Genomic DNA, 27,877 nt, shown 5'->3' with positions numbered 1-27,877 from the left:
CACCCTGGGTTCAGCGTGCCGGAGGGCGAGCTGTGCTAATCACGCTGTGTGTACACCGTTCCTACCTTCTCTGGCCTCGGTCCACTTCCCTCGTACAGAACACTTGTTTGAATTGCTTGTGGGCTCCCTGCACTTCTGCCTGCCTTGACGTGCACCGTCAGTGCCCTGCTGTGCTGGCTTCCGTACACACCGAGCTCCCACCTGGAACCTGTGTCTTAACTCTTTATCACCACGGTTTCTAGCGTAGGGTGGGCTGTCAGTCAAGGTCCTGAACACGTGTTTGATGAGTTGAATGAACTCCCTTGTTCCCAGGTAATAGGACCCGGGCATTGTGAAATTACATCTAGTGTAGGTTCTTGAAAGGATTCTTTTGTTTTTGTTTGTAAAAGCAGCAGTACTCCACCCGCATCTCAAACACTAGCTGGCGTCCCAGTCTTCATGCCCACCAGTTCCGGGAAGCTCAGGTGATGCTGTGGCAAGGTAGGGATCTCTGCAGGGCTGAGTGATCTGAACAGAGTCCCCGGGGCTTCTCGTGGCCGCTGGTCCTGCTGTCTTTGCACAGGGGTTAGGATCTCTGCAGTGCTAAGTGACTGATCTGAGTACGGTCCCTGGGCCGTAGAGTGACTGCTGCAGACAGGGCGGCTGTGCACCGCACCCCTTTCGGAAACCATGACCTTCATAATTCTTGGCAGTCGCAGTAGAGAGAGGTTGAAAGCTGTTGGAATTGGTTTAGATTCTGTGCCTCAAGGTGAGTCAGGACTCAGTGTCAGCAGGTGTCTTCCTAGTAGTTAGCAGCTTGCACTGGACTCAGATCTTTTGCAGATGGCGTAAGGAGTGAGGGACATGAACCGCTGTTTCTGACACGCAGGTTACTGTGGAAAATGCGTTTTTAGGGTCTTCTGTCCTTTCCTTCCCAAATTTGATTTCTTTATTATCTTAGGATACATCTGGGTAGTGAACTACCAGTTAGTGATGACACAGAGCTGTTACCCTGGGTAGTGAACTGCTGGTTAGTGATGACACACAGCTCTTACCCTGGGTAGTGACTGCTGGTTAGTGATGACACACAGCTCTTACCCTGGGTAGTGAACTGCTGGTTAGTGATGACACAGAGCTGTTACCCTGGGTAGTGAACTGCTGGTTAGTGATGACACAGAGCTGTTACCCTGGGTAGTGAACTGCTGGTTAGTGATGACACAGAGCTGTTACCCTGGGTAGTGAACTGCTGGTTAGTGATGACACAGAGCTCTTTCCCTGGGTAGTGAACTGCTGGTTAGTGATGACACACAGCTCTTACCCTGGGTAGTGAACTGCTGGTTAGTGATGACACAGAGCTGTTACCCTGGGTAGTGAACTGCTGGTTAGTGATGACACAGAGCTGTTACCCTGGGTAGTGAACTGCTGGTTAGTGATGACACACAGCTCTTTCTCACAGACAGAGCAGTTGTTTGCCACGTTGCTGTCCCTCTTTTTAGTGGTGCTTTTGTATGCAAGGTCATGATCTGTGGTATCTTCTCTTTTTTTTGACAGGCAGAGTGGACAGAGAGAGAGAGAGAAAGGTCTTCCTTTGCCGTTGGTTCACTCTCCAGTGGCCGCCGCGGCCGGCGCACGGCGCTGATCCGATGGCAGGAGCCAGGTGCTTCTCCTGGTTTCCTATGGGGTGCAGGGCCCAAGCACTTGGGCCATCCTCCACTGCACTCCCTGGCCACAGCAGAGAGCTGGCCTGGAAGAGGGGCAACCGGGACAGAATCCGGCGCCCCGACCAGGACTAGAACCCGGTGTGCTGGCGCCACAAGGCAGAGGATTAGCCTAGTGAGCCGCGGCGCCAGCTGGTATCTTCATTCTACCAAGATTTCCAGAGCCAAAGTAGAGACATCAAAAATTCTCGGATTTTACATGACAATTTTTGTACCTGAATTTGAACATTAAAAATGTGTGTGTGTTTTGTCTGTGCATGTAATGAGCAACATGCAGTTTGTATTTGCATTTTGCTTAGTGGATAGTATTCAAAGCAATACTTTTTACAAAAGATTGATTTATTTTATTTGAAAGGTGGAGTTAGGGATACAAAGAGCAAGAGAGAGGGAGAGAGAAGAGAGAGATCTTCCATCTGCTGGTTCACTCCCCAAGTGGCCACAACAGCTGGGACTGGGCCAGGCTGAAGCCAGGAGTGAGGAGCTTCATCTGCGTCTCCCACCTGGGTGACAGGGACGCAGACACTGGGGCCGTCTTCCACTGCTTTCCCAGGGACATGAGCAGGAAGCTGGCCCAGAAGTGGAGCAGCCAGGACTTGAATTGGTGCCCATAAGGGATGCCCGCATCACAGGTGGCAGCTTAACTCGCTATGCCACAATGCCAGCCCCAAATAACATTTCGTAACAGGAATTTGAGAAGAATTACATCTCTCTTGACATACTTAATGCATGTGTGTGTGTGTGTTTTGTAGTGCTAACTACACTAGCATGTTCCTTTGTTTCGAGAGCACAGCGTGTCCTAAACCAAGGGCCAGGAGGAGAGTCCACCATGCCTGGGATGCAGTGTGAGGCACTGGTTCAGCCTCAGCTGTACTGGTGTTTTCCACTTTGCCAGGAGTGCTTTTATGAAAATTTGAAAATCATTAAAGTTAAATACTGAAACAGCTGAGTAAGAACATGTTCATACTTATAATATCTTTACTTTTTTAAAAAAATTTAAAGATGTATTTATTTATTTGAAAGACCTAGTGACAGGGAGAGAGAGACACAGAGAGAAAGGTATCTTCCTTCTGCTGGTTCACTTCCCAAATGGTTGCCACAGCTTGGGCGGGGTCAAGCTGAAGGCAGAGGCCAAGAACTCCATCATGGTCTTTCACATGGGTGGCAGGGGCCCAGGTGCCTGAGCCATCATCTGCTGCCTCCGCAGGCGCAGTAGCAGGCAGCCAGGATGCACACTGGTGCCCACGTGAGGTGCTGCCATCACAAGGGGCGGCTCCACCGCTGTGCCCGACGTCAGCAGTGTGTTTTTCATCCTTCCCTCTTAAGCTCTGATTTTGCATTGCATTTTCATTGCTGTTCAGTTGGATCTAATTTGTGGCCATGTCTCTAACACTGTAGGTATCTTAAGTGTATATAATTTTAAAAATAGCTGATTTGAAGTTTTTTTTTTCTCTGAACAGGAAGACTGTGACCCACCTATTCATGAAAGTCTCAGCATAGAAAATACATTGTGGGCAAGCACTGTCGTAGCCTCAGGTAAGAGTTTCTCCCGTGAGTGGATTCTCCTACGTACGCAACACTTGGTGTTTCTCAGAGTGCCCTGAATCACTTCCTTAAGGACCTCGTTAAACCAGACTGCCATTCAGCAGAGAGGGACAGCAGAGAGGCTGTGCTGCGGGTCACTTGCTGGCGTTGGGAGCAGGCAGGGATGGTGGAGCCTCCGATGGACACGGGTGCATTTGGCTGATTCTTTGACAGGCTTGTCTGTGTACCTTAATGAGATGTGGCACAGCAGCACTGGGGAATCCGGTGGTAACTACGATGGCTTTTCTCCCCTGTTCATACCCCCGGAGGGACTGAAAGAGGACAGTGTGTTTGGGGTGACCAGGGGAAGAGCAGGCCGGCAGGATTGAGAGGTCACGTCCAGCCGGGGCAAGGATGGGCATCCTGAAGGTTAGGGGAGTGTTACTGGAAGACGCTGGAGTGACCCAGCAGTTCAAAAGGAAGGTCTCTTAAACTGGCAGATTCAGAGGTAAATTTCTCTGGTGGTTACCACCTTATCGGAGATTACTCGATGCTGTTGATGACACTAGGACGGGTTCTTGGTGGAAGTTGGTTGGCGCTGGTGAGACAGGAGTGACACCTGGTGGGTATCCCCTGCTGGTGATGACACTAGGAAGGGCTTTGGGAGAAGTAGGCCAATGCCAGCCTGACAGTAGGATAGACCGTCAGCGGAATTTGGCTGAGCCTGGTCTGATACTGAGCAAGATGCCTGCTGGAAGTTAGTTGACAGCTCTGTGTCCTCAGAGGTGGGCAGGCCAGGTCCTTGGTTCAGGGTTCTGGGGGAAAGTCTTCCCACTCACACCCTCGAGGGGGCTCATCGTGCCCAGGAAGCCTCAGACTCAGGCCCCCTTCTCTTCCCACCCCGGAGGCCGTGGAGCATCCAGCCCGACAGCCGGTCAGGGAGATGGGCAGTGGCCAGCCCTGCCCCCATGAAGGATGCACTCAGATGCTCGTGTCCGTGGGCGATGGCAGAGCCCGGCGGTGCCTGCACTCTGGGGTGCGTGGTTCATCTCCCATTAGAAAGCTGATGTTTTTCTGTCGGCCTTGTGTTCTGTTTTGTTTCTAACTATTGATATTTAGTGTTTCTAACTGATGACCCGTGACTAAGATACTGGAGGATGCTGTGTTTTAACTACTTTTTTTCTGTTCCTGGGATCTTTGAAGCCCATGAGCATATTGGCCTCTGTCCCCAGTAGCACTCATTCTGTGGCCTTTCTCTCGAAGGACACAGAAGCAGCTGAGCCGAAGGCTTCCTGGACGTCCTGACTTCCATTCTGTGGAAGCTGCTGCTTGTGTCTGTTGGCGATGCACAGATCCGCTCCTGGCCTCCTAACAGCCGTGTGCCGTGTGGTGGCCCTTGCTCCGTCTTAATGCCACGGGACTTCTGGGGTGCGAGGGCCTGGGCGCTGCCATGCACGCTGGGAGTGCCTCAGGGCATCTGCTCTGGAGGGTAGCCAGCGCGGCTGTGAAATGTCAGGTGTCTTCAATGCAGACTGTTCTCTGTCTTCAGACCTTTTCAGTTGTGTCTGTCTTGATTTGAAGACACTGTTGCGAGCGAGCACACTTCCAGGCTGTCGTGTCCTGTGAGGCCTGAGAGACCTCTGAGGTGTCCCGGGGCAGCACAGGCTGCCGACGTCTCTGCGGATAAGTTGAGATCTTTCTTTTGTGGTTTGAAAGTGACCTCAGCTGAAGTCAGATTGGCTGCCCGGGTAGCATGAACTCGGGCCTTCCTTCCGGAGTGAGGACTTGAGCTAAACCCAGGGGACATTCAGGCAAGGGGAGAGCCCCTGCGGTGCCTGGCTCAGCGCAGGTCGCTGCGGAGAGCCCGGAGCTGAGCCTGCTCCTGGGCAATACAGCAGTGGGAGCAAGCCCTTGTCCAGGTGCTCCGTCTGAGGAGCTCCCCTCTGGACAGAGGTCAGAAAGCATTCGGTCTGGTGGTCACCTGAGGGGTCACTGCCAGCCACGCCGGGCTTAGGAACGGGCAGTGCAGTCGGGGGCTGGGCAGACAGGCAGTGCTGAGAAAGTTAGAGTCCAGGACAGAGTCTTGGAGCAGCGTCCCAGTCAGCCTGGGTGGGGGTCTCCTCCAACACCTCGACTCCCAGAGAGGCCCTGGGGCTGGGCAGGAGGAACAGATAGGAGCTCACTCCAGACCTGCTGTTCGCCTCGTGACGACTTTGATATGAGCACTTAGTGGGCCCAGAGCTGGGCGCAGACCCCCCGTGCCCCTCGTGTGCCCCTCGTGTGCAGTGCAGACTGGCTGCAGGGCTCCCATCTCTCCCTGTGTCTCTGGTCTCATCTAGTTGTTGACTTTCCGTCTTCATCAGACTGTTGTAGGCCTGGTACTGGGTTGGTGGTTAGCGTGTGGTACTCTGCCTTGTCTCTGTGCTGCCTGTGTGTTTTACTCCTGGGCCCAGGATGTGCTCTGGCAACGTGGGTGCGGCGTATACACTGAGGTTTGCTGAGCTGGGAGTTGTGTCGGTTCCCAGGCTGGTATGCGTGGGCCACTAGCATCTTTCTGTCCCGTGGTCTCGTGGGTTCTGGGTGCAGAACTTGTAGTTGTTAAGTATTTTGTTTGGCTTCTCGTCTGTCGCATATACATGTAGACTATGTATTTATTTATTTTAGTTAATTTTAAATCAGCATTTCATTGTCTCTTTGATTTAATAGCTTAAAGACATTAATGATTTTGGTAAAATGTTATAGGTTTTGTATTTTGTGTGTGTGTATAATTTTGGAGGAATCATTTTAATTATTTTGAATTTGTGGAAACTGGTTGATAATCTGCAATTAAACGAGACATCTCATTGATTAAAGAGGGTTGGAAAGTGTTGCCCTGTGTGGCTCATTTGAACTATGTGAGCTTAGTCTGCCTTGCTCTGTTATGCTTTCTAAGTCCGAAATATTTATATAAAAGAGAACGGAGAATACCTTTGTCCTCTGAATTTGACCTTATTTGCATTTTTTTGCTATTTTGCATTAGGATCATCGTTTGCTTAAAATGCAGCCATACTGTTTGTTAGGTGTTGATAGGATTTGGTAGTAGGAAGTCACAGTAGCTAACAGATTAGTCTTTCACAAGAGCAAAATTGTGATCGAAAGGGAGTTGGAAGTGCAGAAATGGACAAATGCTGACTTTGAATTGGGCAAAGGCATGAGTGTCCCACTGCACCTATCCCACTGCTCTGCTCAGAGTGTGCGGGCCTCAGGTTCATGAGCTGGAATCAGCAGAGCTGTGGGCAGATCAGATCCTGTCCAGGCCCCCTGTTGTGGACATGAAGCGTCTGACTATTGCTTTTGGTTTTTAGCCAGTGTGACATGCGCGTGCGGGTCAGGCGAAGTGACTGACTGTACAGATCCAGTGCTCACAAAACTCACAATGTTGTCTTGGTATAAAGTGAACTAAAGTGCTTATTTAATTAGGAATATTAGGTCCCCATCATCCTTGGGGATTCTGTGAAAGGGTATCTGTCTGTCTGTGCTTGTGGTTTTAATACACAAACATATTCCAGAATTTGTGTCTTTCCCGATACGGAAGCTTCCCATGTTGGACCTAGTGGGAGGGGAGCTTAGTTTTATATTTAAAATATAGATAAAGTTTCTAATTATCCCATTCAAGTATTTCATTTGCTGGGAAATATTTAGTAACACCCATGTTTGTCCTGTGCTGCCTTCTGAACTGGTGCACACTAGAGGGTGTTACGTCTTGTTCCCTCCTATGGCTCAGAATCAACAGGTGCTCCTCTCCTGTTTCTGCCCTGGCTACTCTGTGGGGCAGTCCTCCAGCCCCTGCTCGCCCACAAGCACGTAGTCTTTGTCCGGGAGGGCAGAGTGCCCCAGGTGTCCCTGCACTGCCCTTGCGGGCTGTGGAAGAGCGCGCCTGTGCGCTCAGTGCCTGCCGTGCTCGCCGCCAGCAAGAGCCAGCGGGAGAGAGTGTGTGGGAGCCTTCGCGTCCTGGGCCTCAGGAGCTCTGCTCAGTGCCCCTCCCGTGTGCTGCGTCTCCTGCTGGCTGTGTGGGTGCTGGAAATGGCAGCTTGGACCCTGCTGACTGCAGTCTGCCTCAGCGTTGAGGACGACGGTCTGCAGCCTGATGCATCACTGTGAAGGCTTCTCTGAGACTTGTTCATTCTGCTGATATTAAAACATGAATTTATTTTCCAGTCCGCCTTGTTATGTTACTGGGATGGTTCAGCATTCATGGTGGTTTTGTGTTTGACTAAGTTAAACTCCCTTGGAAAAATAGGAAGAAACTGTTGATCAGTACATATTTAAAATTTTGCTGCATGGATGTAAAAGAATTTTACAATCTGAGCTTTTTGAAACCTTTATAGTATGACTGCTTTTTGTACTAGTTTTGAATGCTAAGGGTAGTGATCCCATGTAGCAAGTGTCTGTGGATGATAATACATAAAGGCAGTGTTCATGCACTTCGATGTGCTTATATGCCAAATGTGGGCTGACCACACCTCTCAAGAATGTGGTAAACCAAAGCTCACAGCCTCTGCCAGGGCGGGTTGAGAAGAAAAACATGGATCCTCTAGATTTCACTAGCACCTGAGCTGCTTCCATCTTCCTCAGCTTTCTAGAGAGGAAGCTGTATGTCACGTGACATACACAGTGTGTGCAGGTGGTCTCCACAGGAAGCCGGGAGATACCAGGCACGCTTCAGAAAGCTCACGGTGGGGTGGGCACTTGGCCTGGTGGTGAAGATGCCACGTAGCAAGCCCACGTCCAGTAATGGAGTGGTGAGGTTTGGTGCCTGGTGCTGACTCCCAGCTCCAGCTCACTGCCAGTGTGGCCCTGGGAGGCAGCCAGTGATTAGGTTTCTTCCACCCATCTGGCACACCTGGGTTGAGTTCCTGGCCCAATCCCAGCCATTGTGGCCATTAGGAAAGTGAACTAGAAGACAGAACACTTTTTCACGCACGCACACGCACACACACCTAACACACTCCCTCTCTCTTGCTGTCTCAAGTTTTTAAAAAGTTCATGAAAAATGGAACTAAAAGATAAGTTAATTTTGGTGTAATGTTTTTTGGAACATGCTCAGTTTTTACAGAATACAGATTTTCTATGAACTTTCTGCACTTCATAGTCTGCCTTGTTAGCATGTATGGCTAGAAAACCCATCTTTCACAGGCACACATGAAAGAGATTAACACTCTTAGATGCAAAATCAGGTATTTTTTAGTATCTTTATTACTGGTTTTCTTGCATACATCCTGAAGTGCCAGCAACCTTAGGATCCCGAGGGACACCTGGGTCCTCACGGAGGAAGTGGACACCTGTGCACATGACTGATGCACTTGCTGCTGCCTTGGGTGAAGGTCACATGATAACGTGGTCTCTTAAGTCACCGTCAGTGGTGAGGTCACCGTTTCAGGAGACATCAAGGAGTGCCCCGTCACTGCTGTGTTCTCAGCGTAAAGGATACTAGCACAGGTTGTGAAGTTCTGTGTTGGTAGTTTTGTATTTGCTTAGTAAATCATTAGATTTTCTTGAAGTAGCTAAATTGAATACACTGTTGGGTAAATTTATGTAAAATCAGATAGTATAATATTTTCCATAAAACAGTTAACTGGAAAGTGTTATCTCTTTGCTTACTTTTAAAGTATTTCTATAAGGACCACTTTCGTATCTTTGCAGGTACTGTAATAGGTGTTGTCATTTATACTGGAAAAGAGACTCGAAGTGTAATGAACACATCCAATCCAAAAAATAAGGTAGGCTAGATGAAGGGGTGACTGCTCCGATGAACTGCTTTTCCTTCCTGAAAGAAAGTCCATGTAGCCCTGACTAGCTCTCCCACTCTGGCATAACACAAACGTAAAATAAAGTGACTTTCAAACATAATGTGATGTAAGATGGGGATTCTCTGTATTTATACAGCAACATTCTCCTAATTGTCTTGTCTAATCAGAGTTTTATGTGTCTTAAATTTGCATTGTTAGATACATAATTTGACAGTTAATTGTGGGTCTCTGATTTCTTATCTTCAATCTACTTATTTTACAATTTGCACTCTTTATTTTTATGTTGATGGTTCATTTTTAAAATAAAGTAATCATTATTAGTGTTTTATAGTATTTAATTGGATGTTAGTTATAATGTTAAACCAGCTTTATTTATTTCCATTTCAGAAGAAGCATATTAAAAACCAAGTTTTAGTTTTAAAGATGGCTTTTTTATACCCCTGCGATGGTTACTGACGCAGTCAGTGTGTGTGTCTGTAACCTGAGTCAGCAGAAAGCCACTGGGTGTTCTCCAGAGTCACTGTTCAATGGCACATTTCACATGATGAAGCTCAGTATGTGCCAGTGTGCTTCTCTTGACCATTAATTTTCCTCATTTTTATTTGAAATATAATTTATGTGTATTTAAGCAGAACAAAAATCCTCGTGCGGATTCACGCCCTGACTCTGTGAATGATTGATAGTAAGGGTTGCCTTTGGCTGGAAATTTTACTACAAAGCAGGAGTGAACTAATTCTTCAAGAAGTTACATCTAGGACAAGATGTACCCATTCTTTGTTAGGCTGAATACCATTTGAAAACAGTTAATCTTCACAGTTGGGAAAGCATCTGCAGCGGGTGAGCCCCTGCCTGGGCCTCTGGCCCGCCTTCCCGCAGGCGTGGGCTCGGCGGAGGGTGCTGCCGCACACGGGGCCACCGGTGAGTCCTGTGCTCAGCACAGCTCCCTGTGCATGTCCGTGTGTGACCCGTGTTCGCTACACCCAGGGGAAAATGCTCTTGTCACCTCGGTACAAATACTGATTGCACTCATGGGGAGACCTGTCTCTAGAATGCTGTTGTACCTTCCTCTTGCTTGAATATCAGCTGTACCTGTCACTAAAGTTAAAATTATTATAGGGAAATTATTGAACTAATACTGAGTATTAACCTAGTTAGAATCTTATCTGTATTAATGTATGTTTTCTCAGAAGTACAGTGACCTTTTTTTCCCTTAAGCGAGCAAACTAGAATGTTCTACAGAATGTACAAGTTCTAAGTGTTTTTTCTTGATCTTTTTATATTTACAATTATGTTATATTTGTGAATAAATTTAATTTTAAGTATTAAATTTAAAATATTAAAAACTAATACTGAGGCTTTTTTTTTTTTTTTAAAGATTTATTTATTTGAAAGGCAGAGTTACAAAGAGGCAGAGAAAGAGAGAAACTTCTTCCATCCGCTGGTTCACTCCCCAAATGGCTGCAACAGCTGGAGCTGGGCCGATCTAAAGCCAGGAGCCTGGAGCTTCTTCCGGGTCTCCCGTGCAGGTGCAGGGGCTAAAGGATTGGGCCATCCTCCACTGCTTTCCGAGGCCACAGCAGGGAGCTGGATCTGAAGTGGAACAGCCGGGACTGGAACCGGCAGCCATAAGGGGGCCGGCCCTGCAGGTGGCAGCTTTACCTGCTGCAACACCATGGCGCTAGCCCTGTTTTTTTGTTTCTCTTTTTTTTTTTTTATAGAGTTATTTATTTATTTGAAAGGTAGAGGTACAGAGAGACAGGCGGAGAGAGAGAGAAATGCATACTGACTTTTAATGTGGCTCTTTTTTATTTCATCTTATTTTTCACTTCAATTTCTTCTTTTTTTTCTTTGATTCATTCTTTGCCTTCTCACTTTTCTTTCTGCTTCCTTACATCTTGGCTCACTGCACTCTTTACATAGGGTTTTGCTTTTTTTTTTTTTTTCCAAGATTTATTTTATTTGAAAGAATTACAGAGAGAGACAGAGACAGAGACATCTTCTATCCACTGGTTCACTTCCCCCAGATGGTTGCAATGGCCAGCACTGGGCCTGGCTGAAGCCAGGAGCTTCTTCCAGGTCTCCCACATGGGTGCAGAGGCCCAAGCACTTGGGCCATCTTCTGCTGCTTTCCCAGCTGCTTAGAAAGGAGCTGGATCAGAAGTGGAGCAGTCAGCACTCAAACCCGCACCCGTATAGGGTGCTGGCACCGCAGGTGATAGCTGTACCTGTTACGCCACAATGCCCGACACAGTTTTCATTTTGAGTTATTTGAGCGACTTGTGGCGTGTGGGACCACAGGTAAGGATTCTGATGCTGGAGTTCTGCTTGCTGGGTGGGCACCCAGGCTTTGCCACTGTTTGACTGAGGCTGCTTGGCCTTGGGCAGGTGGTTCCGTTCTGCACCTTAGTCTCCTCTTGTGTGAATGGGAATGATGCCCGTATGTGACTGTTGGCGGTGCCATTACACATGCATTGCTCTTAGAAAAGACCTTGCCGCGTGGCAGATTCTTCATAGCTGTTAGCATGATTCTTTTCTATAAAATGAAATGTTTTCAGTGCCACGGATTTTCACCTCATGCATCCCTCGTGGCCAGTTGAGAATCCTTGCTGCATACCGAGTGTGGACGAAGTTCTGTGGGTGCTCCTGCATAGCCAGACGGACTCTGGGTGGCGCTGTGTCCTTCCCTTCCTCTTGCTGTCTGCTCGAGTGTGTGTGTGTGTGTGTGTGTGTGTGAGAGAGTGTGTGATAGATGTCTAGATTCCTCGGCGTTAGCGCAGCACAGTGTGTCTTGCAGTAAAGAGACCATCGCTGGACTTACTGGGTTGCATTTGAACCCTGCTGTGCTCTCGCCAGCTTCCGGGCCTGGCATACAAGGCTTTACTACAGCTGACGTGCTGCCCGTCATCTGCGTGTGGGGCTCCCCTTCCTGTGTACTCGTGGCAGCCGTGGTCGCTGGAGGTTACGCTGTGAGTCTGTACCCCGGCCCCAGCGGGAGCACTGCAGCCCTGCCTGCAGCACGGGCAAGGCGTGGTTGTGGGGCTGAGCTCGTCCAGAAGAGCCGGCCTGGGGCGTGAGTGTCCGTGACAGCCCTGCTGCCGGGCAGCTCCATGGCCATTTTTCTTACCCTCGGTGACCAGATATTGCTGCAAATGAAGGAGTGATCTGAGAGAACTGATAGATAAATGTGCATATCTCATTAAATGTTTAAGAGTGCTGAATGCTAGTTTTATAAGAATAAACTTTGAACAAGGTTTGAGGCGAGCTGCGATGGGCAGACAGCATCCAGGACAACACCGATTTGGCCCCGTGGTGACCAGAGAGGCCGTGGCGTGTGCCTCCCGCTGAGGGGGACGGCGCTGCTTGCTGTGAGTCGTGTCTCAGGGCTCTCCGGCAGCTGCGTGTCCCAGCATGCTCTGGAGTGCTGTGCAGCCAGTATTTAAAGGGAAATCTAATTATTGACCTGCATTTCATTGGCTTTCTTCGGGGTGACGCAAATGTTCCTAGCACTTGGCGTGGACAGCTGGTACATAGACTATTGGGGGGGGCACTATCCTACTGCAGCCGGCTGCAGTTCTGTTTCGGAGTCCACCGTGTGGTTTGACATGGAAATGCATACTTCAGAGTGAGTACTGGCGCCCATTCAGGAGAAGCTGGGCCGTGGTGTGGTGATGAACTGCTCTGAACCACAGTGGAGTTCGCGACAGCAGTCTTTGCCTTTTGCCCAGGGGAGACACGGGCTGGCTTGTACTGCCCCTGCCTGGCCCCCTGTGGACCCCTGACGTAGGGAGACTGGCTTGGAAGAGTACATAGACTGATGCATGGCTTCTGCCAGCCAGCAAGATACTGGGAACATTCCATTGACTAAAGCCAAGCTCAAGGAATCAGGGTACAGCCCCGCGCCTGGCACTGGAGGAGGGAGAATTGGACATAGTTAATGAGCAGCCTCCGTGAGCACTTGGTCTCCGGGGTCTTCTGCAGTGTGAAGACGAGAGCCAGCGTGTGAGGAGTGCAGCAGCAGAAGCGCAGGGAGAGGCAGGGGGTGGAGGGGTGTCTCGGGAGGTAGTTGGTGAGCAGTGTGCAGGCACAGTGGGGGCTATTGCAGTGGGAGAAGAAGTGCCATTGGTACATTCGGCCAAAAGGAAAATACTCATAAAATAAAAGCCTTTGCAGTGGGTTTTTAGGGTGGAATTGAGGTGCAGGGTAGCAGTGGAGACTGTGTAAGGAGTTCGGAGGCAGAGAGAGTGAGGAGGTGAGAGCTGGGGTCACGGGCCAGGGAAGGGCGTATGGAAGTGTTTCTGTGGGCAGATTGCCCCAGCCACGGGGGACAATCAGTATCACACAGCTCGTACTGCTTTCATTAAAAAGAATAGATGGTCTTGCTTTATAAGGAAGAAAAGTGTTGGTTCTGTAGAAGAAAACGTTTAATGGCTGTCCAATCCTACCACACCCTGTGAAGGTGAGGTTATCTCAGAGGAGATGACGGAGCCTTATGTGGCTTACCTGGTGGGCCGTCATGGCACAGTGGGTCAAGCGTCCCATATCCGAGTGCCAGTTCAGGTCCCAGTCGCTCTACTTCTGATCCAGCTTCCTAGTAATGTGCCTGGAAAGAGCAGATATCCCAAGGTCTTGGTCTCTGCCACTTTCGTGGATGGAGTTCCAGGCTCCTGGCTTTGGTGTGGCCCAGTTCCAGCCATTTTTGGCGGGCATTTGGGGAATGAACCAGAGGATGGGAGATCTATATCTATATGTGTCTCTCTCTCTCTTTCTCTACTTTTCTCTTTGTGCTCTGCTTTTCAACTAAATAAATAAATACTTTTTTTTTTCCAGAAAAATGAAGGAGAAATAAATAAGTCTTTACAAAAATAAAATGCTACATGGGGCTGGCGCCATGGCTCACTTGGCTAATCCTCCACCTGCGGCGCCAGCATCCCATATGGGCACTGGGTTCTAGAACCGGCTGCTCCTCTTCCAGTCCAGCTCTCTGCTGTGGCCCGGGAGTGCAGTGGAGAATGCCCCAAGTGCTTGGGCCCTGCACCCACATGGGAGACCAGGAGGAAGCACCTGGCTTCTGGCTTCGGATCGGCGCAGCACACAGGCCACACGCACCGACCGTAGCAGCCACTTGGGGGTGAACCAACAGAAAAAGGAAGACCTTTCTCTCTGTCTCTCTCTCTCTCTTACTGTCTAACTCTGTCAAATAAAAAAAAAAAAAAATACTGCCCACATGACTTCTTTGATTTGTAGAAAATATTTATAGTCAATTTACATCTGTGTCTCCCTCTCCCCTCCCTCTTTTTTTTTTTTTTAAGATTTTGTTTATTTGAGAGGTAGAGCTACACACAGAGAGAGGGAGAAGGGGAGAAGTCTCCCATCTTCTAGTTCACTCCTCACAGGGCCAAAATGACCAGAGCTGGGCTGATCTGAAGCCAGGAGCTTCCTCCGCGTCTCCCACACGGGTACAGGGTCCCAAACACTTGGGCCATCTTCTACTGCTTTCCCAGCCATAACAGAGATCTAGATCGGAAGAAGAGCAGCTAGGATTCGAACTGGTGTCCATAAGGGATGCCTGCAGCGCAGTCTGAGGCTTAGCCCACTACGCCACAGCACTAGCCCTGCCTCATCTCTTTTCTTTACTTCCCTCCTTCCTCCTCTCTTATACTTAATATCTGCCTCCATTAGAGTGTGAGAAAAGGCCTGTGCAAAGTGCTTTAAGTTCTTAAGATTAAAAGATGCTGCAGTAAAGTCAATGCTGACTTTAGAAAAAGTCCTGATAACAGCTGAGGGAGTGAAATCGATTTGCAGACTGCAGGTCTGGGTGTGAGGCAGGTGCTGAAAGCACCAGTGAGGATTCCAGCGCCAGTCCAGGCTGGCCAGCTGCTGTGGGGTCACGAGGATGGCTGTCCTCAGGCTGTTGCTGAGCCACAGGGAAGCAGCCCAGCGGTGGGCCCAGGTTGGCAGGGTTGCATCGGGAGATGAGGCTGGAGAGCAGTGCAGGCCTGGCCCACATGACCACCACATCAAAGTGACCACAGAGCCAGTCTGAGCTAGAGGGAGCGCTGGAGCTTGTGAGGAGACCGGGGGACGCTGGCCAGTGACTTTGTCGAGTGTGGCAGTGAGAATGAGCAGCTGGATGGCTGCGTGCCGAGCCTACGGGTTCACAGATTCCACATGTGCTGCTGGGAGAGTGGCCTTCCCTTCCAGATACCATGCGTGCTGCTGGGAGGGTGGCCCTCCCTTACAGATACCACGCGTGCTGCTGGGAGGGTGGCCCTCCCTTACAGATACCACACGTGCTGCTGGGGAGGGTGGCCCTCCCTTAGATACCACGCGTGCTGCTGGGAGGGTGGCCCTCCCTTAGATATCACGTGTGCTGCTGGGGAGGGTGGCCCTCCCTTAGATACCACATGTGCTGCTGGGGAGGGTGGCCCTCCCTTAGATACCACGCGTGCTGCTGGGGAGGGTGGCCCTCCCTTAGATACCACGCGTGCTGCTGGGGAGGGTGGCCCTCCCTTAGATACCACGCGTGCTGCTGGGAGGGTGGCCCTCCCTTAGATATCACGTGTGCTGCTGGGGAGGGTGGCCCTCCCTTAGATACCACGCGTGCTGCTGGGGAGGGTGGCCGTTGCTTCTCTTGGCCACACTACAGAGCAGGTAGGAAGGCAGATTGAGTGTGATCCCACATGTCCTAGTCTTCCCAGCACTGTGTCTTTTTTTTTTTTTTTTTAAGATTTAATTTATTTATGAGGCACAGTTACAGACAGAGGCAAAGACAGAAAAGTCTTCCATCCGCTAGTTCATTCCCTAAATGGCCAGAGTTGAGCCGATCAGGAGCCAGGAGCGTCCTCTGGGTCTTCCCACAGGATGCAGGGGCCCAAGCGCATCCCAGGCCACAGCAGAGAGCTGGATCAGAAGGGGAGCAGCTGAGAGGCAGTCCAGGGAGCACGCGGGATGCAGGCGCTGCAGGCACCACAGCCCCGGCTCCCACAGTGTTGTCGTTCCAGGAGCCGTGTTGAGGGCCTTAGAGCCCGCTGTTGCTGTGGGGCTCAGCTGGTGTGAGTTCACCTTCCCAAGTGCTGTGGCCGGACGTTGACTTCCTGCTCCCCAGCGCAGGTGCAGCCGTGAGGACGGGAAATCTGCCCTGGAGCTCTTACTCTGAGCCGCCTCTGCTGCTTCCTCACATATTGCCCCTCCCTGAAGGCGTGGTCCTGGGTGTCTTTGCCTTAGAAGTAAAACGAAATTATCTAAATAATCCCTGCCACATAGAAAGGCTGATTGAGGGGCCAGCGCTATGGTGTCGCGGGTAAAGCTGCCACCTGGATACCGGCATCCTACGTGGGCGCCGGTTCGAGTCCTGGCTACTCCACTTCCAATCCAACTCCCTGCTACTGGCCTGGTAAAGCAGCAGAAGATGGCCCAAGTCCTTGGGCCCCTAATCCACATGAGAGACACAGATGAAGCTCCTGGCTTCAGCCTGACTCAGTCCTGGCCATTGTGGCCATCTGGGGAGGTGAACTAATGGATTGAAGATTTCTCCCTCTGTCTCTGTAACTCTGGCTTTCAAATAAAATAAATCAATTTTTAAAAAATAAAAATTAAAACCTTCATAAGGGGCTGCTGAGACTCTGGCAGAGACATAAAACAAGGTAGATATTTCTGCCCGGCCCCAGTCCTGGTGCACAGCGACTGTCACCAAGTCAGGTCCATACCACACCCTGTCCCCCACAGGACAGCCCAGCACAGCACCTGCTCCCTGTCCCCCACAGGACAGCCCCAGCACAGCACCTGCTCCCTGTCCACCACAGGACAGCCCCGGCACAGCCCCTGCTCCCTGTCCCCCACAGGACAGCCCCGGCACAGCCCCTGCTCCCTGTCCCCCACAGGACAGCCCCAGCAGAGCACCTGCTCCCTGTCCACCACAGGACAGCCCCGGCACAGCCCCTGCTCCCTGTCCCCCACAGGACAGCCCCGGCACAGCCCCTGCTCCCTGTCCCCCACAGGACAGCCCCGGCACAGCCCCTGCTCCCTGTCCACCACAGGACAGCCCTGGCAGAGCACCTGCTCCCTGTCTGTCAGCCCCTGGGGGCTCCTGCTGGACCCCTGAGCTCACACCTTACCAGCAGACCCCAACCACACATCTTAGCGCCAGCAGAGGTTCGTGTCTGCAGTGAGGCTGCCTCAGCCCATCCTCTTTTCCCCTGGAAGAGCCCCCCAGGCCCCTCACTGCCACTCCCACTGTTCTAGGCCTTGGGGTGGTCTCCCCATCAGGCTAGACTTCCTTGAGGAACAATGCTTGTACTTTGAGAAATAGCCTCCCACAATTGAGCAGGTGGTAGCTACTTAATCAGTTTTGTTATCTACTTCATAATGTATATCTTTAATTTTTTTTTTTTTTTTTTGACAGGCAGAGTGGACAGTGAGAGAGAGAGACAGAGAGAAAGGTCTTCCTTTGCCGTTGGTTCACCCTCCAATGGCCGCCGCGGCCAGCGCGCTGCGGCCGGCGCACCGCGCTGATCCGATGGCAGGAGCCAGGAGCCAGGTGCTTTTCCTGGTCTCCCATGGGGTGCAGGGCCCAAGCACCTGGGCCATCCTCCACTGCACTCCCTGGCCACAGCAGAGGGCTGGCCTGGAAGAGGGGCAACCGGGACAGAATCCGGCGCCCCGACCGGGACTAGAACCCGGTGTGCCGGTGCCGCAGGCGGAGGATTAGCCTAGTGAGCCGCGGCGCCGGCCTATCTTTAATTTTTTAAAAAATTCCTGTCTCAGAGATAACCAGATATAGTGAACTTCCATAGCTTCCAGCTGCAGGTTCATTCCCCGAATGCCTGCAGTAGCCAGAGCGCAGGCCAGTGCAGGTGTCCCGTGTGGGTGGCAGGGACCCAGTTAGTCACTTCAGCCATCACCACTGCCTCCCAGGATCAGCGCTAGCAGGAGGCTGCAGTTGGGAGCTGGAGCTGGGTGTTGAACCCAGACTTTCCAACGGGGTTTGCAGGTGGCCTGAGTCATAATGGCTAGGCCAAACGCATACCCCACAACATTTGTGTTCAACTTGCTGTCTGCCTTGGCTTATAGCCTCAGAAGTCTTTTGGCTGATTCTCCTTTTTATCTTTGTTTTGACCTTGTGTGTTCTGTTCTAGCTACTTCTTAAAAAGAAAAAAAAACCTCATGAAAGATCTCAGACATACAGAACACTGGGGAGGTGGTGTGACCCCTTCGTCCGCCCGCCCAGGGCCTCAGTCTGACAGACCTGTGCACATTCACCCTCTCTTCTGCTCAGATGGCATGCCACTGTGTCCCTGAGTAGGTTCTAAAAACAAAAACAATTAGGGGACTTTGATTAGCTGCTGCTCTGACATGCTTCATTCTTTCTGTGGCACTGGGCTGTCACCATGCTGCAGCTAGTGGAGGTGTGAAGTGAGGCCCCAGAGTCGGCCACGCCAGCATGCCATCTCCCTGCGCTGCTCCGCCCTGGAGCAGGACCTGCACATGCAGACGCTTGATCCCCAAACCCCCTCCTGCAAGATGAGGATGTCTCTTGTCTCCAATTCTATTGTTTCCCTAGCAGTCACTAAAATCAGAGATTAAAAATAAATCTTGGCCGGCGCTGTGGCTCACTAGGCTAATCCTCCACCTGCGGCACCGGCACCCCGGGTTCTAGTCCTGGTCGGGGCGCCGGATTCTGTCCCGGTTGCTCTTCTTCCAGTCCAGCTCTCTGCTGTGGCCCAGGAGTGCAGTGGAGAATGGCCCAGGTCCTTGGGCCCAGCACCCGCATGGGAGACCAGGAGGAAGTACCTGGCTCCTGGCTTCGGATCGGTGCAGCGCCCGCTGTAGTGGCCATTTGGGGGGTGAACCAACGGAAAAAGGAAGACCTTTCTCTCTGTCTTTCTCTCTCACTGTCTAACTCTGCAAAAATTAAAAAAAAAAAAAAATGAATCTTACGGGGGCTGGTGCTGTGGCATGGCAGGTAAAGTTGCCACCTGCAGTGCCAGCATCCCATATGGATGCTGGTTCGAGTCCTGGCTGTTCTATTTCAATCCAGCCCTCTGCTATGACCTGGGAAACTAGCAGAAGATGGGGCAAGTCCCTGGGCCTCTGCACCAATGTGGGAGACCCAGAAGAAGCTCTTGGCTCCTGGCTTCAGATCGGCCCAGCTCTGGCCATTGCAGCCATTTGAGGGGTGAACCAGCGGATGGAAGATCTCTCCTTCTCTCTCTCTCTCTCTCTCTCTCTTTCTCTCTCTCTCTTTCTCTCTTTCTCTTTCTCTCTTTCTCTCTTTCTCTTTCTTCTTCTGTTCTCTAAAACTGCCTTTCAAATAAATAAATGAATATTTAAAAATAAATTTATGTAAATCAAGATTTAATTAAATTCAAAGACTCTGAAAAATGCCTTAATTCATTTTGGATTTGGCCATGACATTGGCGCTTGAAATCCAATTATCAAGTTTAAATAGCTGGAACGTACAGCTTTGTGTCTGTTGTAGAAACGTATTAGATGTTTGTGTGTATATAAAACATGTTTTTTTGCCAAAATGGAGATTAAGAATAAATCCTGTAATTTTGTGAAATGGAGGAAATTTCAAAGATAATCAAAATCTTTATTTTTTAAACAATTTATTTCCTTGAGAGGTAGAGTTACACAGAGAGGGAGAGACAGAGAGAAAGGTCTTCGAGGGGCCGGCACTGTGGCATAGCAGGTAAAGCCACTGCCTGCAGTACCAGCATCCCATGCAGGCACCAGTTTGAGTCCTGACTGCTCCACTTCCAATCCAGCTCTCTGCTATGGCCTGGGAATTGTGGCCAATTGGGGAGTGAATCAGTGGATGGAAGACTGACCTCTCTCTCTGCCTCTCTTCTCCTTGTAACTCTGACTTTCAAATAAATACATAAATCTTTAAAAAAAAAAAAGGGCAAAAAAGAAAGGTCTTGCACCTGCTGGTTCAGTTCCCAGATGGCCACAATGGCTAGAGCTGGACTGATCCAAAATCAGGAGCCAGGAGCTTTTTCCAGGCCCCCCACATGGATGCAGAGGCCCAAGCTCTTGGGCCATCCTCCACTGCTTTCCTAGGCCATTAGCAGAGAGCTGGATCAGAAGAGAAGCAGCCGGGACATGAACCAGTGCCCATGTGGGATGGCGGTGCCCAGGCTGAGTCTTAGCCTGCACCGCAGTGCCAGTCCCAGTAAACAAATTCTAAAGCCAGATGAAGAGTATTCCTCCTGACAGTGCTTGCTGAGGGTGGATCTAAAAGGAGATAAGCTCTACTCCTAGATTGAAGTTTGTGTTTTAAAACTGACCAAAAGTTCTAATTTCTCAGCAGTTACTTTTATAATAATATTTGGCGAAAGTTTAAATGACAAGGACTACAACTTGAGTAATGGACTGCTTTATAAAACCTAGCCTGAGACATATTGAATAAGATGATACTTGATTACATTTAAGAGGGAAAAATTTCTTGCAGGTTAAGAAAAATCAATCATGACAGGTTGCCATTTTCACGCCATTCATAATAATAAGCTGCTTAGCACCAGAACATCAAGGATAGGATGATAATGCAGACTGCTCCCAGTGGTTATTGTGATCCCTTGGGTGTATTGATTTGTGTGCTTTCAAATGTCTCATTGACAGGGAGACAGGTGACAGGTGCCATTACGTGAATTAGAGCCACTTGTCGTCGTCTGAATTGTTGCAGAGGCATTTCCAGATAATAGAACAAAATAGAATCCACTCTAGTGTTCTTTGCAAGTTGAAATATCAAGGCAGTTTTGGAGAATAGCTTTCTTATTTATAAAAGGGACAGTTTATTAATATTTTAAAAGTTCTGATGGTTGGTATTAAAATATTACAATAGAAGAACTAAATACTTTCCTCTTATGATTGCACACCCATGAAATTTCTCTAACAGTTGACTTCTTGAATAATAAAAATATTTTGGGTTTAAATACTTGTTTAAAGATGGGCTCGTAGGCTTTCCACAGAGCTATGTGCTGTAGAATATAGTGTTACAGTCAATCCACAGAGTTAAAAATACTCCTGGGATGCCTTTTTAGGCAGCTGCCATGACTGGACAGACGATGGTGTAAGACGAGAGGAGGGCCAGCCTGCGTGCGTGGCCTCGGCAGTGGGGACGCGAGCCTCACCCCCCACTTGCTAGCCAGCCCACTTTGCTATTGTAGCTGCTCACAATTCAAGGCTGTATGTCTTCATCGGCAGTGCGAGCATAAATAAACTTGTAATTTCAAGGAAGCAGTAAAGAAGCAAAATGGTAAATGTTGAGAAAGCAAGCCTGATGATAGCATCTGGGCCATAATGCTCTATCCATATACAGCAGGTATCTGGACTAGAAAACTGGGAATTCTGTCTGGAAAAGCCTTTTAAATATGAATTTGTTTAAAAAGCAGGAATTCTCAGTTGGAAGCACAAGCATATTTATGGTTTACTGTAAGAACTTTGTATCACTAGTAAGACTTTTTTTTTTAAGATTTATTTTCTTTATTTGAAAAAGTTACAGAGAGAGGTAGAGACAGAGAGGTCCTCCATCTGCTGGTTCACTCCCCAGATGGCCACGATGGCCGGAGTACGCTGATCCAAAGCCAGGAGCCAGGAGCTTCTTCCGGGTCTCCCATGTGGGTGCAGGACCCCTAGCACTTGGGACATCTTCCACTGCTTTCCCAGGCCATAGCAGAGAGCTGGATCAGAAGTGGAGCCACCAGGACTCGAACCGGTGCCCATATGGGATGTCAGCACTGCACGCCAGGGCTTTAACCTGCTACACCACAGTGCCAGCCCCAATAAGACTTAGTTTTACATAAAGTCCTAAATAAGAAGAGCTTACTAATAATTTGTTGCATGTTAAATAATTATATTTGACATTGTTCCTCACTTCTAAGCACTGCAGCTAAGCTCTGTATAATCAAAATTCTTAACAAAAAGTATGATACATTCAATAAGCAGGTGAGGTTTTTTTTTTTTTTTTTTTTTTTTTTTGTATTTGACGGATAGAGTTAGACAGTGAGAGAGAGACAGAGACAGAGAGAGCAAGCTCTTCCTTCTGTTGGTTCACTCCCCAAATGGCCACAACGGTCAGCGCAGGTGAGTGTTTTGATAACTACTTTTTGGACTCCATGATCCCTTACCCTAAGACCATAAACACTTAAAGATTTATGGAGCTTTGTGCCTGTGCTAATGGCTTACGTATCCTGACATCTTCCTCAGTCATCGGGCAGTGTTTCTGAAACACTGAGAACCCCGGTGAACAGGAAAGCCAGGCTCCTTTGGGCAAAGTGAGGATAGAGAGGGAGGCTGTGAGCTTCGCTGTCACTTTTCAGTCCTGAGTCGGTGCCCTGCCCGGGAGCATTAGGGTCAGGGTCAGGGCCAGCAACCTTGGAAGGACCCCCATCAGAGATGCGCCACATGGTTGTGCAGATGGGTCCTGGTGGTCTCGCGGTACCAGCCGCCTTGTGCGCTGTGGGTGGGGAAGAAGGCCCTGTGGTTCCCTTACGGCCCTGCAAGGTCTGTGGAGCAGGATGGCACGTGCTGCCCCCTGCGCCCCTGTCATGGTTGTGTGCAGCCTGCGGGGAGAGGTGCACGAGGAACTCAGGACTGAGGGGAGCACACAGGAGCAGGCAACGTGGTCCTGGCACTGCAATATATTTTTAAAATATTCCTCAAAAACAAATCTTGCATCTGGTTTCCGCTTACTCATTCATATATCTGAAAGTAGATTCTAGATTCTAGAGTTTTGTTTACTTTGATTTTTTTTGACATTTGAGTAGCAACTATACCAAATTAAAACGTGTATGATAAACTTGGCATGAGTTAAATCAGTTGTTCTGTGCAGTCAGCGTTGTTGATAGCTAATAATTACTTGTTGTAAAACTGTGAAGCAGATCCTGGGGTCTGGGTTTCCCCTGTAGTGAGATGTTAAGGGCCAGTGCTGCACCCGAAATGTTTCTGAGAGGTCTGTGTTTAAACTGCTGAACACCCTCATCAAATTGAAATGACGTTTTTGAGGCATGTATGTTAGAATGAAATTCTTGGAACTCTGCTGTTTGAACAAATTAGAACACAAAAACTATCAAGGGTTAGACATTCCTCTGTTAGAACTGCAGTGTAAGTTGGAGTTGATGGTCTGGCTGGTATATTTTTTTCTAAGATTTTCAGAAGGCAACAGAGAAGGTTAAAGAACACAGGGCATGTGAGTGGGGGCCCACCAGTGCCTCCTCCAGGGCACAGACCCTCCCAGTCCCAAAAGTGTTGGCGAGTGTTAGTTGAAATATCAACTGCTTAATATCCTTGAAACCTTCATGTGTGTTGGCATCATGGAAAGCCCCAAGTCTGGCCCCGCCCACTGCGCAGCTGTCTGGTCCTGAGCCTCTGCCGTCAGGCGCCTGCTGCAGCTGGGCCACGGTGGTGCTGCAGGTGAGTGTGAGGAATTCAGGACGGCAGGTGCTGCAGAACTGCTGCAGGTGTCGCTGGTTCTTGACAGCTGCAGCCTACCCAGGGAGGCAGTGTAGCTGAGTGGTAGTGTCAGGTGTCTTACCGGGGGTGGGCTGGTTGGGTCAGCAGGCTGGAGCCAGTGGCCTGTTTGGTTGATGAGGCAGAGGTCGAGAGTGCTTATCAGAATGCTGGCAGGTGACGACCCTCAGTGAAGACTCGCCGAGCTGTTTCCTACTCCTGGACGAGGCCTGAGTGCTGGTGAGAGTGAGGTCTGCACAGTGGGGTGACCAAGGCACTTGTGTGAATCGGCTCTGGTTTCTGAAGTGCTGTTACAGACAGTTTGGGAATATTCTTTTTTAGTTCTTATTTTTTGAAGCTAATATAGTACAGAAAAAACCATAATTTTGAAACAAGTGACATTAACAGTTAATAACGGGTGGGCATCATGGTCACATCCCATATCTGGCTTGAGTTCTGACTGATCCACTTCCCATCCAGCTCCCTACTAATGCTCGTAGGAAGGCAGCAGACGGTGGCCAAAGTGCATGACCCCTGTCACCTCTGTGGGGGACCAAGATGGCGTTCCTGGCTCTTGTCTTTGTCCTGGCCCAGCCCTGTCAGTTGGTGGCAATGTGGAGAGCGAACCAGCAGATGGAAGATTTTTTTCTTATGTCTTTCTCTGTCACTCAGCCTTTGAAATAAATAGATCTTTAAAAAAGAAATAAAGTACAAGTTAATGGCGCTGGGGTTGGCATTGTCATTCAGTGAGGTAAGTCCGCACACTGGCATGCCGTATGGGAGGGCCAGCTGGAGTCCTGGCCGCTCCGCTTCTCGTCTGGATGCCCGCTGGTGCACCTGGGGTGGCAGTGAGTGATGGCCCGAGTGCTTTGGTTCCTGCCGTGCGTGTGGGAGACCTGGGAGTCTGCCTGGCTCCTGGCTTCAGCCTAGTCCAAAGCTGACTGTTGGAGGTATTTGGGGAATGAGCCAGCAGATGGAAGATATCTCTTTTGTCTTTTGAATAGATGAATAAAACTTTAAAAGAAAGCTAACAAATTTGTATAAAAAGTTTTCCCCCTAACACTTGAAGAATTTAAAATGATTTAGGTATATAGATACACAGATACTTGTTCATATAACTTTTTTTATTGTTGTTTATAGAACTTTGACAATGCAAATATGTCTTTTCACTCCTTTTTGGTAATGGTTTCTTTGGTGAGAGGTAGAATGTTAAAAACTTAGGTAAATTTACATGCCAGCTTACCTCTTTCTAAATGCGTGCATCTCGAAAATGCCCCACATACCTGGTACCTGTTGACTTGGAACTCCTCATTCCCATCCGTCCCCACCACACCTCACACCAGGAGAGCAGGCTGGTGTGTGTCTGTCCCCACCACACCTCACACCCAGGAGAGCAGGCTGGTGTGTGTCTGTCCTCCCACCACACCTCACACCCAGGAGAGCAGGCTGGTGTGTGTCTGTCCTCCCACCACACCTCACACCCAGGAGAGCAGGCTGGTGTGTGTCTGCCCCTACCACACCTCACACCAGGAGAGCAGGCTGGTGTGTGTCTGTCCTCCCACCACACCTCACACCAGGAGAGCAGGCTGGTGTGTGTCTGTCCTCCCACCACACCTCACACCAGGAGAGCAGGCTGGTGTGTGTCTGTCCTCCCACCACACCTCACACCAGGAGAGCAGGCTGGTGTGTGTCTGTCCTCCCACCACACCTCACACCCAGGAGAGCAGGCTGGTGTGTGTCTGTCCTCCCACCACACCTCACACCAGGAGAGCAGGCTGGTGTGTGTCTGTCCTCCCACCACACCTCACACCAGGAGAGCAGGCTGGTGTGTGTCTGTCCCCACCACACCTCACACCCAGGAGAGCAGGCTGGTGTGTGTCTGTCCTCCCACCACACCTCACACCAGGAGAGCAGGCTGGTGTGTGTCTGTCCTCCCACCACACCTCACACCAGGAGAGCAGGCTGGTGTGTGTCTGTCCTCCCACCACACCTCACACCAGGAGAGCAGGCTGGTGTGTGTCTGTCCTCCCACCACACCTCACACCAGGAGAGCAGGCTGGTGTGTGTCTGTCCCCACCACACCTCACACCAGGAGAGCAGGCTGGTGTGTGTCTGTCCTCCCACCACACCTCACACCAGGAGAGCAGGCTGGTGTGTGTCTGTCCCCACCACACCTCACACCAGGAGAGCAGGCTGGTGTGTGTCTGTCCCCACCACACCTCACACCAGGAGAGCAGGCTGGTGTGTGTCTGTCCTCCCACCACACCTCACACCAGGAGAGCAGGCTGGTGTGTGTCTGTCCTCCCACTACACCTCACACCAGGAGAGCAGGCTGGTGTGTGTCTGTCCTCCCACCACACCTCACACCAGGAGAGCAGGCTGGTGTGTGTCTGCCCCCACCACACCTCACACCAGGAGAGCAGGCTGGTGTGTGTCTGCCCCCACCACACCTCACACCAGGAGAGCAGGCTGGTGTGTGTCTGTCCCCACCACACCTCACACCCAGGAGAGCAGGCTGGTGTGTGTCTGTCCTCCCACCACACCTCACACCCAGGAGAGCAGGCTGGTGTGTGTCTGCCCCCACCACACCTCACACCAGGAGAGCAGGCTGGTGTGTGTCTGTCCTCCCACCACACCTCACACCAGGAGAGCAGGCTGGTGTGTGTCTGTCCTCCCACCACACCTCACACCAGGAGAGCAGGCTGGTGTGTGTCTGCCCCCACCACACCTCACACCAGGAGAGCAGGCTGGTGTGTGTCTGTCCCCACCACACCTCACACCCAGGAGAGCAGGCTGGTGTGTGTCTGTCCTCCCACCACACCTCACACCAGGAGAGCAGGCTGGTGTGTGTCTGTCCTCCCACCACACCTCACACCAGGAGAGCAGGCTGGTGTGTGTCTGTCCCCACCACACCTCACACCCAGGAGAGCAGGCTGGTGTGTGTCTGTCCTCCCACCACACCTCACACCCAGGAGAGCAGGCTGGTGTGTGTCTGCCCCCACCACACCTCACACCAGGAGAGCAGGCTGGTGTGTGTCTCCCTGACCACACCTCATACCAGGAGAGCAGGCTGGTGTGTGTCTGTCCCCACCACACCTCACACCCAGGAGAGCAGGCTGGTGTGTGTCTGTCCTCCCACCACACCTCACACCCAGGAGAGCAGGCTGATGTGTGTCTGCCCCCACCACACCTCACACCAGGAGAGCAGGCTGGTGTGTGTCTGTCCTCCCACCACACCTCACACCCAGGAGAAGATCTCTCCACGATGTCACTGCAGTGAGCTGCCCCACCCCGTGCTGGGGGCTGCTAGCTCCTTCCTCCCTCCTACCAGCCTTGAAATGTGGAACAAAATGCAATAATCTGTGTCCCTTCATTGCTCCTACCCAGCCCTGAGCCCCATGAGACCCCTTCCTGGGTGTTGTCACCACCAGAACTCTGTGCCTGAGCGTCACACACTCTGGCCCGCTACCTTCAGTCCATCATGGTAACCAGTGTTTCCTGTGGTGGCAACAGAAATCCTCCCAGGTCTCCCATTCACCCGCGTCCTTTTCTTCTGCTTCTGTCAAGGGTCAAGTTGTAGATTCAGGCTGCCCCCGACTCTCCACCAGATAGCTCAGCAGCTGCTCTCCCAGATCCCACCACACCCAGCCACACAGAGTCTTGCTTATGCAGTGTGCAATTGGTACAGACACTGGTCGAAGGAACTGTGCTGCTCTTTTAAAAAAAAAAAAAAAATATATATATATATATATAGAGAGAGAGAGAGAGAGAGAGAGAGAGATTCATTTTGAAAGCGTTAGAGGCAAAGACAGAGATCTTCCATTCACTGGTTCACTTCCCAGATGGCCACAAGGGCTAGAAGCTTCATCCAGTTCTTATGTGGGTGAAGGGACCCTAGCACTTGGGCTGTCTTCTGCTGCTTTTCACAGGCCATTGGTAGAGAGCTGGTACTCGAACCGGCACCCTTGTGGGATGCCACTGTCGTAGACAGTGCTTTCCCTGCTGTGCCACAATGCCGGCCCCGTCTGCTGCTCTTACATGGGCCCCAGTATCCTCCCTGCACCCCACCAGGCCCTCTCTCTGTCCTGCATCCATCATGCTGCTCGGCTTGCTCTGCTTGGCCTGAGACATGTGTGGTCAGTGAGGACCCTTGCCTATCTTTGGGAGTCTTCCTCCTGCCTCTCCCACTGTGCTCCCAGTTCTTGAGTCTGGACTCCTGTTCTGAGTGGTGCTCAGTGAACCCTGGGGGACAAGCTGAGTCAGCTCAGGATGGCTGGGTGTCCGTCTCTGCTCCTGCGAGGTTTTAGCTCCCTGGTCCTGTGTCACAGGCCCCTCACACAGAGTGAGTGTAGGCCAGCCCAGAGGAGGAGCAGGAGACGTGGATATGGTGTGTGGAGGAGGTGACAGTTAGAAGTGCTCTGC

At 50.5% G+C, this 27,877-nt stretch overlaps 1 protein-coding gene across 12 annotated transcripts in view; it reads left to right on the top strand.

The window, feature by feature from the left end:
• ATP9B (ATPase phospholipid transporting 9B) overlaps positions 1-27,877 on the top strand; it is a 245,959-nt gene that overhangs the window by 108,923 nt on the left and 109,159 nt on the right. For 7 of the 12 annotated variants that reach the window (XR_016213832.1, XM_051840449.3, XM_070049842.2 and 4 more), the window contains 2 exons: positions 3,155-3,230; positions 8,901-8,977. The exons of 1 other annotated variant lie outside the window; for it this stretch is intronic. Coding sequence is in view for 4 of the 11 variants with exons in the window: in XM_051840449.3 (XP_051696409.3) it covers positions 3,155-3,230; positions 8,901-8,977 (153 nt within the window). In the remaining 7 variants the exon portion in view is untranslated. The remainder of the gene's footprint in view (positions 1-3,154; positions 3,231-8,900; positions 8,978-27,877) is intronic. 4 more of the 12 variants (XM_089304947.1, XM_089304946.1, XM_089304945.1 and 1 more) reach the window with 1 other exon arrangement.

This window comes from Oryctolagus cuniculus, chromosome 10 (assembly GCF_051225735.1).
Source record: "Oryctolagus cuniculus isolate XC-2025 breed Fujian yellow rabbit chromosome 10, ASM5122573v1, whole genome shotgun sequence".
Taxonomy (NCBI): domain Eukaryota; kingdom Metazoa; phylum Chordata; class Mammalia; order Lagomorpha; family Leporidae; genus Oryctolagus; species Oryctolagus cuniculus.
Note: the sequence above shows the minus strand (reverse complement) of the source record. Positions and strands in the feature narration are given on the sequence as shown.